General features: G+C 39.2%; 1 protein-coding gene across 4 annotated transcripts in view; it reads right to left on the bottom strand.

Annotated features, from left to right (window-relative positions):
• The window catches only part of Ctnna2 (catenin alpha 2), a 1099183-nt gene that overhangs the window by 744425 nt on the left and 338086 nt on the right, over positions 1-16672 (bottom strand). For all 4 annotated transcript variants that reach the window (XM_075983800.1, XM_075983801.1, XM_075983798.1 and 1 more), the window contains exons 5-6: positions 14621-14740; positions 11217-11483 (exon numbers count right to left, since the gene is read on the bottom strand). In XM_075983800.1, coding sequence (XP_075839915.1) covers positions 11217-11483; positions 14621-14740 — 387 coding nt within the window. The remainder of the gene's footprint in view (positions 1-11216; positions 11484-14620; positions 14741-16672) is intronic.

Raw genomic sequence — 16672 nt, 5'->3', positions numbered from 1 at the left:
ATGACCACCATTATAGTCTCCAGTGTCTGGAGAAATATGATCAAATCCTGTAGGTGATCTCAAGACATTTTTGAAAACTGACATACGAACAATAATTTTCCTGATCTACCAAGGTGGGGAAAGTTGCATATGTGAGAAGCAAAGTGTCACCTCTGGAACTCATTCTGAAGATAACTCTAGACAGCTCTAGGCAAGATGAGCTGGTTGAGCCTCAGGACCTTTATGAGTTGCTTCTGCTTTTATATTTTTGGAGAGAGGGGTGGCCCCAGAGCTGCCCCAAACTCCCTATGTGGAGAAGGATGACCTCAAACCCATGATCCTCCTGCCCCTTTCTCAGTGACTGCACTGCAAGCATCAGTCATCAAGCATAGTTTTATTCAGTACTGAGGACTGTATCCAGGAATCCATGCATGGTAGGCAGGCACTCTACTGACTGAGGTATTTCTCCAGTATCAGTAAGACCCTCCGTGAAGCTTCATTTGTACAAAAAGTATTTTATTTTGCTTATGCGGCACCATGACTTGCTTCTTTGGGCTATCTTCCTAGAGTTAAACATATTATAAGGTCGCATTTCTCTGGGCTTCATTCTTTCTATGTACTATTGAAATTGCATAGTAGACGGAGAAACAAGATCAAGAATGGAAAGATACAGAGAAGGACTAAACCACAAGCATTTCCATTGTTCTATTCTGTGCTCTGCTCTCTAGCGCTTCCTAGTAAGACCAGGGTAACAGGGGTGGCCTGCATTAGACAGTATGTTCCCAGCAGTGGGGTGCACCTACTTCTTATATGTGAACCTGGGAGGGAGGAAGTGTTTTTCTGTGGCTTTACATCGATGACCAATGAATTTCTTTAAAATAATCAGAAACTTTTGGAAAAATGAAGAAATTTAATAAGCAACAGCAAAGTTTCCCTAATTCATTACTGAAAAAAAAGGGTGAGAAGCATGTAAATGAGTTTGGTGTTAAAGAAATCTGAACAAGAAGCTTAGGAAACAAGGAGGATGACAGTATGCTATGTGTGTATGTGTGCTGTGCCACTGAGCCAAATTAAATCAGAAAAGATGTAAATAACTACCTAGCACATTTCCAGTGTATTACCAGGACTGTATGCTCTTCCCGTAGGAAGAGCATAAGAAGGTTGATTCCTGGAATGCTCATCAAAGCTTAACGCTGATGGAAATGGAGAGATGAGTGAGCAGTGAAGAGTACTTGCTCCTCTTGTACAGGGGTTTGAACGCCAGCACTCACTGTGGGTACCTCATAATTGCCTGTAATCCCAGGGGTGCTCATGTCACTTTTCGACTTCTGTGGGCATCTGTGTACTCATGATGCACATACAGACAAAGAGGCACACACATACATGTAAGTAAAAGTAATATTTTAAAAAATTTAAAATATTAGCACTAATAATATAAGAGATCACATGACAAACCTAAGTCTGAATAATTGAGGTATTTAAATAGACCACATGCTTCTCCGTAATCACTTCATCAGAGAAAATCTCTCATGCGGTTCCCAATATTGAAGCACAACTAATAAATCAGTGATAATCAAAATTATACTCTTTGTTGTCCCATGTGGACAATCTTTAATATATTCATCAACTACATTAGCATTTGGGCTTTCACTTAGCATTAATTATTTGAAATAAAGGTGTACTAAGGCCAAAAATAAAACCCAACAATCTTCCCCATAGAGAAAATTAATTACTCATGGAAAATATAGATTCTTACACTTTTCTCTGTAAAAGGACACGATATTGAAAGTACAATAATTTTATTTAAAGCCTGAAAGTCAGGGAATCAAGGATTTAAGAGGTAATTATTAAAATATTATTTCAAATCTCATTTTCCTATTTGCTCAGTAATTCACATATTCCCCTTTCAGGACTGAAATGTCCAAGATAAAATTAAATTGCCCTGCAATATTTCCTTGGAGAAAAAAATGTTAACAGAAGAATAAATAATTATTGGCTTTGGAGATGGCTCACTTGGTAAAACACTTCCCTCTCAAAGTGTGAGAGCACAAGCTTGGATTGCCAGAATCCTTGTAACAAAAGGAAAACACATGCCTGTAATCAATGATGGTAAAATGGGAAACAGAAAGGTTCCTGGAATGCAGGGTCAGATACCATGAACTACCTGGCAAAGCACCAGGCTAATGAAAGACTTTGTCCAAGACAAGAAATGAGTAGATGGCTGAGAATCAACACTGGAGGCTATCTGCTGATCTCCACCTGCATGCATGTACACCAAGACAGACATGCATGAACACCCACACATTCCAACATGTATGCACAAACGTGTGTGTGTGTGTGTTTATCCCCACCCTCCCTACTACATAGGAATGCAAACACTTCTGTCAGAACTTATTCTTAGTTTGATAAATCCCTGGAAATGTCATTCAGAAGCAAGGAGTCTGCATCCCACAGCATGGCTTTCAGATTGTGGGTGATTGTATCTGGTAAGAGCGTCTAGAGAAGAAAAGCCATGGAAGACAATTGTCTAATAAACTTGGTAAACTGAGTCCCACGGCCACAGAGAGACTAACCTTCTATTCCATCTGTGCTTTCCTGTGAGGATTTTCATTCACAACTGTCTGTGTTTACACCAATTTTAGCTACTATCCCATGGCTCTAGACACTTACAGAAAGAATTGAGTACTTATACTTCATAATATTAATTTACAAAACAGACCAAACATTTTCTGAAGCCGGTCCACAATGTTGTAGTATAGATACTTGCTTGCATTCCTGGGCTTAAATTATGGTATGTTGGTAAGGATACAAGGTACCACTGTAGTGTTTGGCCACCAGATGTCAGTGTACGATAAAGAATGCTAGAAGGCTATTGCTTCTCTAACTACTTTGACTGTAATGAGAAAGAGCAGGTAGATTGAGAAGCACTTCTTTTAGAGAAAGAAAGCTGCTGAAAATTGCTGAATCCAGCAGTAAGTAGATACACTGGGTTTTCTTATCATTTTTGTTCATTTGGTTTTGGGTCTTGATGTGATATAAGAACCAGGTATGATGTACCTGTAACCTCAGGTAACTGAAAATTGAGTCCCAAAAAAAAATGGGAATCCCACCTGGAGCTGTATAGTAAGGCTTTATCTCAAACAAATAAGGAAACAATTTCTTTTAAAGAAAAGTTAGAATGAGTGTGCTGTGCACATTAAAAAAGCTCAAAGAAAGAGCTTAACCTAAATAAGAAAATCACTGATGTGGAACTTGTTTTGAATTTCCAAAGCATAGGTCTGCATGTATACTTAGCCATTTGTGGCACTTGGTCTGGCAGAGTACCAGAGTTCAGATCCACGCACCTCTATCACGCTGCTCACAAACACCTCTAATTCCAGCTCCACAAGATTCAATTCACTCTTCCGCCTTCTGTGTGCTCCTAAATGCAAGACACACATGCATGTGCTTGCACACAGACACACACAAATAAGAACTAAATTGATCAATTTCTTAAGGAATTCATCCTCTGTTCCACTCTTCCCTCCCAGCCTTGCACACACACACACACACACACACACACACACACACACACAAATTTAATAGCACATTATGCACCAAAGTGCATACAATGACATCGATGCGTTGTAGTAAATATCTCTACTAAGAATGCATTTTCTCTTCTATGCCATGTGCATCTTTGGTGCTATGTCTCATTTGTACCCTTTTCACTCTCTGTGAAAGAACTAACTATCCTACAGCCAAACTTTACACTAGAACAAGATATGACACCTCAGTTCCTGTGATTACACAGTTATCTAGAGCTTGGAATAAGTTTCCAGTCTTCTGAATCCAAGTCCTGCACTTGTTTCAGGGTCCCAGAGTTCTGGTGATGCCCATTCACTTTGATGGACAGATATCAGAGAATGTGATTAAAAGTTATTGATAGAGGTACTAAAGAAAAGAAACCATCGTAAAAGCAACCATGCATGTGTTGAATATTGGCATTATTCAGAGAGAAAATCTTTCACCCTGATATCTAGGTAAGGTTAGGTCAGTTGCTCACATTTATTACCTCAGAAATCTCTAATGAAGAAGTCTAAAGAAGCAAAAGTTTTTTGATTATTACAATTAATCCCCTATTCCATTGTTTTACAGATTGTATAAATGGTACTATGGATGCTCCAGTCCCTCAAGGAGCCATGAACCACAAAGCTGCCTAGCTCAGGAATTCTCAAAGGCATGCAATAAGAATAATAGATTGTTTTGATGTAGGGCACGGTCCTAGGTTTGTTTACTGGCTTTCATTTTTATGCATTTGTCCTTTACCTTGCTAATTGCTTTCAAACAGTTAGTTACAGCTTGCATTTCTCTCATGAATGCATTTATAGTATCTGGATGGGACCTTCTGTTCTCCTCTCTCTTCATTCTTATGTAACTTAATTAAAATGGAACTAATTAAGAATCTTCACCACTTAATATGGGGTTTCCCAGATGTTGTGCCCAGAATGATGTCAAAGGAGATATACAGTGCAGAACCCTCCTAGTAAAGAACCAAGAAGGGACTGGAAAAGGAGCTTAACAGAAAAGTACTTATCTCCTAGAAAATACATTCAGTTTTCCTTGTGATCATAGAGACCCAAAAGCCAGAGATTCTGAGAATCCCTGATGTGTCCAGAGCTTTGGTTCGCAGCTCCTAGTCTGCTAGGAGTGCACCAGAGTTCCCATACGACATCCCCTTGGTCTTTGAAACAAAAGAAAAGAGAACTACTTCACTATTCAAAAAATATAAGAGAGACTTACATAGATCTACTCTACAGGGGAAGTAGAAAAAGACAAGATCTCCTGAGTAAATCGGGAGCATGGGGACCTTTGGGGAGGGTTGAAGGGAAGAGGGGAGAGGCAGAGAGAGGAGCAGAGAAAAATGTAGAGCTCAATAAAAATCAATAAAAAATTATTAGCATTTATAGGAGGAAAGAACAGCTACCCACTAAGATAAAAGACTTTGAAGTGTGATCAGTGACTGTCTGAGTCAGGTAGTTTAACTATTTTAATAAAGTAAATGCTGTTCCTGGCTTGCAAAAAAAAAAAAAAAAAAAAAGATCTGACTTCTTCAGATTCTTTTCGCACAAATCACTGAGGTCATGTATCTGAGTCCCTGACATAACTCACCTATAGAGAATTCTTATTCTCTACTGCAACTATCTACTAACTCCTGATCTCCAGAATCTAGTCTGGAGTTGTGAATAGTTCCAGATATCCAGAAATCTCTTCTCTCCTTTTTTGTAAGGGCACATTCCTAATATGAGCATCTGTGATTGAACCCTGTACTGAACCACATTTTTTTTTTTTAGGATGGAGCTATGTAGCTATTATGTCCACCAAAAGAAGCCCATAGTGGGGATAGCATTTGGTCAGTGACTACTACAGAACCACAATGCTCCTTTGCTTTCTCCCCTCTGCCTGCCCAAAAGGACAGCAGCAGCATTATGCTCAGTTCAATTCCCTAATTAATTTTAGGCATAACTACTTTTATCTTCCTTGTTCTGTAGGCCCAGAACCTACGGAACAAGCTTGGAAAGAGAAAGAAAAGATATGGCAGATGACAGAATGCAACTTTACAAATCACCACAAGTTATTTTGGAGATGTAAGGATACCTTTTTGTGTAGGCATGCGTCACACAGCATAGAAGGGGAAGAAGAAATGGAACGTGTTGGAATAAGAGATCATCCACCACACAAACAGAAAGCAAAGTACCATGGAAAAAGCTAAGCAGAGGAAAAGTCAATAGTCTCCTCATAATTTCATTTAAACGATTGTATATGTAAAGATATGAGTGATTGACTTTATTTTTTAGTTTATGTGCATTTGTAGATGTGAGTGTAGATGCCTGTGGAAGCCAGAAGAAGGTGTTAGAGCTCTGGGAGCTGGAGTTACACAGTTGCAAGTCACAGGACATGGCATGAGAGCTGAGAATGGGCTTTAGTCCTCTGCAAGAACAGCAAACACTCAACTGCTGAGCCATGTATCTGGCCCCTTTTATTTCAGTTGATTTCGTTATTTGACAATTTTATTGTGGGGTGGTGATGAATCCTAGCACTAGTGAGGCTGAAGCAGGATAACTATGAGGTCACATAATGAGTTACAGGCCAACGTAGAAAAAACCATAATTTTAAAGATAGAAATATTTTTATTTTAAATATGAATTCAAATTCATATTTAAATTTATGAATTCAAGGAAACATAATTTATGAATAGCATCAATGTTCAGATTCACAGAGATAGCCTTCATAGACAAGGCATTAAAAATTAAAGTTTTCTAAAGTATATTCATTTATCTACACAAAAGAATTACAAAAAAAAACCCCATCTGGAATGGTCTCTTCTCTCATCTTGTTTTTTGTTTGTTTGCTTGTTTGTTTTTGGTGAGATGTCACTCTAGCTCTGGCTGATCTGGAAATCGAGCAGTTCCCCTATAATGTGCAGGAGCATGGTCAACTTAATAATAGAAAATCCCGCGTTACCTTCTAAGGTTGTCTCCATGCTCTGAAGCTTCCCAGCAATCAAACCTGATCTTGTAATTTGACTTACACATCAGAAGTCATTACCTGTTAAAAAATAATCTGCACAGAATTCCTCAGTGGACAGTGTCACAGGATTGAATTAACTTCCACCAGTTCCCACAATCGAAACTCTGATGACTTTCCCATTGATCCGCAATCATTTCACTTTTGTGGCCAGATGATTAGAGGCTCTCTTGGCAGTTTGTAATTGTTACATTACCTGTTTTGGACCCTTGATTGTTTTTCTCGGCCAATCACTGCACTGATTTTTTTTTTAAATTTTATATATATGCAGGCTCAGTGGTGACAGAAGATAAGTGACCAAGCATTGAGCCCTAACTATAACTACCAATTACATACAATCCTATGATTTTAAACAGATGAATGTTAAAAATATCAATTTCCCTTTATTCTGAGTACCTGTAAGGTTTTTGTGTGTGCTCATAGATGAGCGTGTGTGTGTGTGTATGTGCATATGTGCGGGTCAGAGGACAACATCTGATAGCTCCTTCAGTTAATTCTATATTCTTTTGGTTTTTGTTTTTGAATTTTTGAGATAGGGTCTTCACTGAATCAGCTGGACTGGTGGTCAGCAAGTTCTAGGGCTCTTCCTGTGTCTAGCAACCACCCCCAGGATAGTGTTGAGATTATAGGTGTACATTGGTGACCTAGTCTTTTCACATGGATGCTGGCTTTTGAATTAAGCTCCTCATGTTTGTACAATAAACAGTTTACTGAAGGAAACTGCTCTGCAGACCTAACTATAAGATTTTAAGCCACATCTACATATAACCTCCCATAGAAACTGAAATTGACATTCATAACTACTAATACAGATTGCCTCTCAAATTCAATTTTAAGACAAGAGAAATATGAATTAGGCAACTGTGTCTTCTATTTACACAGCTCTTCTCACTTCAGCATTGCAGGGACATAACTGTTTAAACTGTCAATGCATTCAGTAGCCATTAGGCCATTTAACAACCTGTCCATCACCACTAAAGTCAGTAACATGGCGTTTAGTGTTTTTCACTCAGTGAAATGCCATTGTTTAAGTATCTGTGGTATGAGCTGTATAAGTGTCCTTGAAAGACCATGTGTTCAAGGTTTAGACCCTCCCAAGGGTTGCTGATGGGAGCTACTGGGTATTTCCCTGAAGGGGTGTTGGGGCCTTGGTCTCTCCTCTCTCTTTTCATCTTACTTATCATGCTGAAGTTAACATCTTGTCCCATCAAACAAGAATTCAATTAGCCTTGACTAAACTTCTGAAAGTGCGAGCCAAAATAAACCCTTCTTTAGTTTTGTAAAACTGTTAATTTTCTTTTAGTGCCTCTCTCTCTCTCTCTCTCTCTCTCTCTCTCTCTCTCTCTCTCTCTCTCTCTCTCTCTCTCTCTCTCTCTCTCTCTGTTGGTATGCTGTGTGTACCTACAAAGTCCAGAAGAGCATCAGGTCCCCTGAAGCTAGATTTACAGGCAGTGGTGAGCCAGCTGACTTCGGTGCTGGGAACTAACTCTGGTCCTCTGAACAAAAAGCAAGTACTCTCAACCACGAGATATTTTGCTTGCCCCAAACCTTCCTTCTTTTTGTGGAGATTATTTCAAGTATTTTGTTACAGTGATAGGCAGCTGACTAACACATTCTGTAAACAGCATGTGGATTTTAGGGAAGATGGCTCTAAAGTCTAAACAGATCTACAGTAGAATACCTGGGGAATAACAACGACCAAATGGACTCTCTGTTCCATTTATAATTGTTCCATAACGAGAAACAGTCTGCTGTTTTTAATAAAAGAATTTGAAATATTAAGAGATGTAGGTTGACTGACATACGAAATTATAGAAAATCTTCAAGTAATTAGCTATATAAAAGATGTCTTTAAAATTTTAAGAGTAACATCAGTACTGGTCAGAAAGTTATGAAAACATATTTCATTTACCAGGGAGGAGCTGTTAGGCAGCTACACCAATAGCAGTTGTTGTCCTGATTGCAGCTCAGATATGAGCTGCAATTAACATTAACACGTGGTAATTTTTGTTAGCCTTCGAAAATAAAATGTAAAACACTGGGTCATTGTTGCATAATTTTCATTGCTTGCAAACAAATAATCAGCAATAAAGTACTGGTTGGTACAAATCATTAACATAATACAAAGTTGTTTCATTAATGCATAATATCTTTAGCTAACATTATGATAAATGAAATGAATTAATCTATAATTCATTTAACCAATAAATTAACTCAGTATATTAATGGTCAGCTGTTCTCATGTCTAATACTCCAAAGTCTTCTGTACCCTAAATAAGAAGACATTATTGGGGTAAATGAAAGGTGTTTAATGTTCAAGGTGTGGACATCCTTCACTCTTTGAGTCTTCCTAGAAGATCTCAGATTTGATTGTATAAATATGAAGCCTTTTTGCAATATCACAGTGATGTTTCAAGTAGTATGCTTATTAGTGAAAGCAGCCTTGAAAATGGTTTGGCACCAGAAAGGGAACCAGAGCCATTCCACTTCTGGACAGCAGGTGGCAGCAGCTGACGAGTCTGTTGTCAGGAAGTTTTGTGTTATCTTCCCGCCACTTTTCACTGCTTGATATTCAATCACAAAATAAATCATTACGTAATAAAAAGGATGGGATCAAATATGGCTATGGAATCAATACCTTCTTAAGTCTTTTTTACTGCCATATTTTAAAAGCATTTTTTTGCATTTTAGATTATTTGTGACTTTTTACTGATTTATAAGTGAGACATTTTTTTTTGTTTCAGTGTGCACTTAAAGCAGCAATACACCATGCTTTAATATCTGAGTGTATGATATACTGTTTTCCTTCTTAATATATGGATTTATTCATTTTTCTACTAAAAAATAAGCTTTATCAGCACTTTAATGAGATTGAAAAACCCATCCGTATTTTATTGCTGCTGCCTGACAGTACTGAAGGAGTCAATAGCCTTCCTGTCCTGTGTCCCAGAGTTACACACCACAGAGTAAGATCTGCCCTTCAGTAGACAAAAGTCTATTCTGGTTTTGACACTGCACATCTGTATATTGTGTATTTTTGGCACATGTGAGGAAATTAAAGTAAGTAACAAAATAGAGTGAACAGTTCTACTGATTTTCGTCGAAGTTTGGAAACATGTGCAACCGTCACTTTTTTTAAAAAAAAAATTGGGAGCTCCATGCTGAAGTGTTGCACGTGGAACTAGATGGCACCGAGTCCCCATTTCTGCAAAAAATCCATTCAATTAACTACTAAATTCAGATTTACTTCTTACATAAAACCTGATAATGGACTGGAGAGACTTCTCAGCAGTTAAAAGCACACGCTGCACTTGGACAATACCCAAATTGGAGTCCCGGCACTCATGCTGGGCGACTCACAAGTTCCTGAAACTCCAGCTTCAGGGGATGGGTCTCCTCAGACTTCAGCAGGCTCTGACACACACAGGCACACACCCACACAGAGACACACAAACATATACAAAATTCAACACTTTTCAAAAATCCTATAAAGTCACCATATGGTGTGAGTTCAATATGTGTATATGTGTAAGAAAGTATACATGTGTACACTCATAGAAACTGTCTAATTAAGAGAGAAGAAATGATCTTAGAACATTCAGAATACATAATATTGCAATTTTTCCTCAGCTGTATTTTCCACCTCACACCTTGGGCACACACTGCTCTCCTCAGGATCTTCTCCTCTTGCCACTAGCTAATCACTGCCTGCAAAAAGTTCATGTCCACTCCCCCAAGAGAAAGTCTCCATCCTTCCCAGCAGCATCTAAGCAAAACAGGTTTTTTTTTTCTCCTGTGAATTGTGTCCTAATTCCTTTTTGTACTGCCCCCATCTCCACTGTGAAACAAAATACCCATTTGAGAAAGAGTCTGGGAATTTAGGAGTCGCCGTGTCTTTTTTAGCAGGATCGCATGCTAGAGGATAAATGACTGCACAGATGAGCCTTCCACACCTGGATCTTGGAGGCGTGCTTTCTTTCATCCTTGGATGCTGATGACTGCACCCCCTCATGCACTTACACAGCAAGGCCATGGTCAAGGCAGAAGAAGTCTCCTGTGTCCCATTCTAGGCTATTCCATCAGCAAAAGCAGGTACAGGCGATAGGTGCTTTATGGGATTTGTATCTGGCACTCCTGAGAGGAGGCATGCATACAAAGACAGATTCCAAGGTAGGGTTTAGGGTAATAGAATTTGCTTGTCACTAATTTAAACTGAAGCAATTGTGGGCAATTTTCCACTGAGACACAGTATGCATGCAATCTAAAGCCAGCTGCTTATGACATTTGTCTCCTTTATAATGAAATTTATTATACAAATGATTTGGAGGTGATGCATTGCTTGTATCTGGCAGTGATCAGACCTCTTAAACATAGTTGTTATATTCTTTAAAGATTTTGGTTTACTAGGCTCTCCCAATATTTTTGGTTCCCAGTAACAGTAATACACACCATACAACTTATCTTCCTGTCAAAAAATTCTGAAAAGAAAATCAGTATATGCTATTATGTGCCTGTAATTTATAGTATCTCTTAAATTATGCAAAATATGGTACCCTTTCATGCACATATATGTCTACTGTATATATAGTACATAGAGATGTATGTGTGCGTGTGTGTGTACTTGTGTGTATGGCAAATGTACACTCTGTAAGTATTAGCCAGGTGCTTACATCAAACTCATTCAGGGCAGCAGCCAGCTCGCCGATGCCTGTGTGGCCTTTGGCTTCATCGGTGGGTGAGGTGGCCTGAGCGGCACTGGAAATTCCAGCTATGGCCTCTTGGACTTGCTTGAATACATAATCTCGGTTGGCTCTTGTGGCAGCAACATCTGGGTGGCGGAGGAAGGCTTGGGAGGCTGTGTACAGCATGGTGGCATTCTTCTTCAGGGCTCCGCGGGCAGCAGCCATTTCATCCCTACAGTGAGGGTCCTTCAGCTCCTGTGAAAAAGTGGAACGTACATAAGGCTTGTGTCAAGTGTTTGCAGGGAGACTTGCAGCCTCAGGCTCATGAACACATTGTGGATTTTCGAAACACTCCTTCTTCCCTTGTGCTATTTGTAGCTGCTGGAAAGAAGCAAAGCTGTTCTTTCGTCATGAAACGTCTAAGTCAGTTGCTGACATCCAATAAACACATAGCACTTACCTGGTTCACCTTTTTAAAACCACTTTTTTTTTTGCCAATCTACCCGAGCCTTCTTTCATAAGACCATGTACCCTTAGCCCTACCATCAGCACTCATGGGACATACTATAGTGACTTTGTAAGCATGAACTGTTCCTACGTAGGATCTCTCATGTCAGCACTGGGTGCTGTCTGTTTTGATATTACTGACTCTATAATCATCAGCGCAATGTCTACCAGCTAAGGGGTATTTAAAGCACAAACATCGCTAAAGGAATGCAGGACAGCACCAACAGAAAGCGGGTCATAGACATCAGGGTGTTTGCTTTCAGCAAATGGAAAACCTTAAATCAGCCACCTAGGACCTGCTTGCTTCTGCTTAGCTACATTTATAAAAAAGAAAAGCCAACATGTATCAGTTCCACTTCACTCTCACTTGAAGAAGTTTTCTTTAACTGTCTCTAATGGCAAGGCAGTCATCAACTTTAAAGATTCACTTTTATTTGCATGTTTATTATAGGTGTGTGTGTGTGCGCGTGCGCGCGTGTGTGTGTGTGTGTGTGTGTGTGAAGTGTTTTGGAGCCTTTGTCCAAAAGAGGACATTAAATCCCTTAGTTATAGTTAAAAGCTGTTGTGGGCCATCTGACACGAGTATTGGGAACGGAGTCAGTTTCTCTGGAAGAGTATAAGTGCTCTTAACTGCTACACCATTTTGATAGTCCCATCAAACATCAAATTTAAAGACTACAAAATAATAGGCCGACAGTGGTGTGTTTTTCTCAAAACAAAACCACTTGGGAGCCACTTTTCTTTCAGCTTTCAACAACACTTCTAAGAGTTTGTTCTTATCATTCCTGGAACTGCTAAAGGAGGTGCTGTTCGCTTTTGCCAAAGGAGAATGTTGAGGGGAACAGCCTCTCAACTCTTAAACATCAGTAAATGGTGTTTGATGCCCTGGGGGTCTCTTTGTATTTGCTCATTTTGTAGGTAACATATGGCTGGTCTGAATGAATATGCTCTTTCCTTTTATGTGGGTTTAAAATTGAGTCGGAGCAAAGCACATGCTTTGAGACATCTAAAGTAGTCGGTACTAGTTGACAGTAAATAATAACTAACCCATGCATTCTCTTTTGCTTAAGCATGGTAAGCTATATTCCTGTAAACACAGTTTCTAGAAGTAATTATTTGAGCCCTTAGGGTGAGAAAAATAAGTAAGGAAATATTGCAGTGCAGTATCTGTGGTCAGCAAAGATCTGAGCCTTTTCATAATGGTGAGCCCTGGAATAAGTGGAATCCCCTGAATGACCACACAGGATTTTACTAACTCCTCGATATCTGGTACATGAAGTGCATTCATGAATGAATGTTTATGTATACATGAATATGCATATACATATATATATAGTTATAAATATGCAACTACCTATATAAATATACACACACATATATAAGTACATTGAAAAATAAGGGTGAAAATGTCTCTTCACAAAGATATTTGAGGAAATGTTCCTTCTGCATAAAACTGGAAAGCATCTATGTTAAATTAGGAACCATTGGTTAACTACTGCAGGGGTCATTTTACACACAGCAAGAAGCTGTTTCACACAAGTACAAATCAGGAGGGAAATGTTGTTTGGGTCCTTGCCCAGAATGTGTGAGGCTGGATTTTAATCAAGACTAAGGGGAAAAGATGAAACCAAATAATGAGGTGCACATGGTAATCACATGTTAAAAGGAGGAGGAAAAAGCCATTGGCTGAAAAGGCAGCAAGGTGCTTTTGAGTGGGCTCTACTTCTTTCAGCAATTATTTTACAGAAGAAATTGGAATTAGCAGGTAATTAAAAATAAGGCATTTTGTGGAAAAAAGGGCTGTATTTATTAGATTTCTCATAAAAATATCCACATCATCAGTGCTCTGACACCAGCTTCTCACTATTCTATTCTAATAACAGGCCTGCTATTTCTCTTCTATCTGATACTTCAGTGTGGATGCTCTAAGCATCCCAAATCCATGCCTGTAAATACCACATATTGATTTCTAATCCAAATTAGGCTTCTTTCAATCTTCCTCTTGTCAATCAAACTACTGCCTTCCTCTTCTATGCATTTGCTTACACCAGAGCTTTGAGGGAAACTCACGGCTGTCAATCATGCATTTCTCACCTTTGAAACACAGATAGTTTTTAAGATATATTTCACCTCCTATATATTTCCTCCACCTTCATTGCTTCTCACTAATGGAGACCACCGCTGCCTGCTATCAAGTCCCTTATACTCTTCTACTGTCTGCTTCTCTTCAGCTCTGCTTTATTTTCAGCAAAATATTTAAAATTATGCTAAAATGTAAGGCTCAGACATGGATACTGGACTTTTAACCAGCTCACAATAAGATCCAAATACTCTCTAACAAGACCAGATACCATGACCTGTGCATTTGTATTTAACGTCCCTCTTCCCTGCCTCCCGTCTTGGTTCTCTGATATCCAAACACTGTATTCTCCACTTGCTCTTCCTCCTACCCTGTCCATGCTTCCTTCTTCTCTTTTATAAAAGTTTGGCTGCACGTGTGCTGCATGCTGTGTATGAACCTTCTGGTTTACACAGAACCAGGAGATTTAGTTTGAGAGAAAACAGTAGCATCCAGAGAGTGTAGAACACCACGCCCCAGTCTGTTTTCTTTCAATTGACCCGAGAAGGCTCAAGTATGGTGGGATGCAGAACCTCTTTCAATATCAGTAGAAACTGGTAGTGTATGATTTATTGATAGGCAGTAACCAGACCGTACCCAGGTCCCATGTGGAGGCACCGATGGAGGCATGAATGGTCAAAGCAGGACACAGACTTCGTGATGGGTGATTGGAGTATTTAATCACAAGCAGATGTGACTGGTCCATGTTTGGGACATGGTTATTTAGACTTACCCATCCCCCAGAAACATTTCCAATTTTTCCTACCTGCTGTCGTCTTGCTGCTACATAGTTCAGTTTCACCATTTCTTTTCCAAACTCTTTAAAGCGGTTTGCAAGATCTTGCTCATTTGTAGCATTTTTGACAGCTTCTAGAGCCTCCTCAACCTGAAATAGAAAATATACACAGAATATTAATTAGAAGATAGTATTTGAATATTATTAAATGGTAACTTATAAAGAAAACATGAATATTTATTCATATTGAAACAGTAGGCAGAAGCATACCTAATTAGCACCTGTACCAAAAGAACAATTTTTCCAGCACTTATAGAACAGGTACCTGAGAGATGAGTTGAGAGTAAACAACACATAATGCTCTTGTAGAGAACCTGAGTTTTGCCCCTTGCACACACACACACTGGGTAGCTTACAACTATTGATTTGGGGGACCTGGTACCTCTGGCATCCACAGGTACCTTAATTCAAATGTACATACTCACATTCATACATATACACATAATTTAAAACTGAAATGAGGCTGAGCTACTAAAGCCCACACAAATCCTCCTTATGACATATTTTACTGAATTATGTCTGTGGTAAGAAATATAGACTTCTGATATAAAACAGAAACACCAAGGACATACACACATGGGGAAAGAGCTAGAGAAACTAAAAACAAACTCTCCTGGCTCTCCTAGGTTGCAAAACCTCTTGGGTTCCTGAGAAATTTGTAATGACAGAATCTTCAGTCACTCTTGTCAAGACCTCTAAATCCGGGACTCAAACTGAGATGCACGCTTTGGCATTGCCATGTAAAGAGGAGACAGCCTATATCTGGAAGCAAGTAAAATTCAAATTCTTCTGTCACTTGCAGGAGGCATCCAGGAGAGTGGAATAGCAATGGGCAGCATGACAGCAGCCATGCCAGCCTAATGATGTGTGTGCTTCCAGATTCTCGCAACCTCCTTCAGCGGGCTTTTCCTAGGTCCCATGAAACCTGAATTACCAATTTCACCACAACTATCTTATATAATACGTGAAGTGCTAAAGTTTCCACACCTATCAAACAACCTGAATTTTAATATGACGTGGAAACAACTGGTAGCAGTCTCCATGTAATCCCTGTGGACTGGACTACAATGAAGTGCTGAGAACAGGTAATTGGTGGCCCCATCCTAAACAGTTTATCTATATTACACCCCAAGGTCCGAGCAACACTGGAGGAGATGGGGGAGAAAGAATGGAAGACGTGGATGTTTGGGAGGAGAGCCGTTAAATAATATTATCTTCCATAAACATGACACAGCTCATAGCATCTGCAATTGCCCGCACAATGTCAGGCCTGCTACTGTGTGTTCAAGAATTGGTCAATGGACTCATCAGGCTTGTCTCCTCCATGACTGGCAGTCAATGGCTGTTGAGGAAGGGAAAGATATTTTCTTCAGTTAAATAGGCACTGGAACCTTGAGGTCTCAGAAAAATACACCCTCATCAAGCCCATGAAAACAACTTGAATCTCAGTGAGTCAGACATATGCATTAAAAGTGGTGACAGTAAAAGCAGGGGAAACAATTAGAGATATGGAGTGTTCACTGTTCGGGGACAAGAGAAGGTGAGCAGGATAAAATATATTGCATGTATTTTATATACAACACCAAAATTAAAAGTAAGTATTTGAAAACTTAAAAGCAAGATTCTATAATAGAGTAATCCACAGTCACTGTCTTGTGATACCTTTGTAGAAATAAATTAAGTGAATGAGTGAATGAGCCACAGGACAGAGTCACTTTTGCAATTCAAAAGTTTTCAAACACGAAAGGAGTTTTGTATGAACTGAAAATCTCCAGCTCCATGTATTTTCTTTTAAATGTAATTTCATTTTTACTTACATCTGAGTAAAGTTCTAGTTTGTGCATGTACTGTATTTTCTTCACCTGTTCACCTGGGGATGGACATCCAGACTGCTTCCATATCCTTGGTCTTGGGAACAGTACACTGTAATATACATGGCTATGTGTCTCTGTAGGTGTTATCTTAGAGTCTAGTGGTTATATACCCATGAAACAATTCAGATATAAAAAGATATAGAGTCCA

This window comes from Microtus pennsylvanicus, chromosome 8 (genome assembly GCF_037038515.1).
Source record: "Microtus pennsylvanicus isolate mMicPen1 chromosome 8, mMicPen1.hap1, whole genome shotgun sequence".
Lineage (NCBI taxonomy): Eukaryota > Metazoa > Chordata > Mammalia > Rodentia > Cricetidae > Microtus > Microtus pennsylvanicus.
Note: the sequence above shows the minus strand (reverse complement) of the source record. Positions and strands in the feature narration are given on the sequence as shown.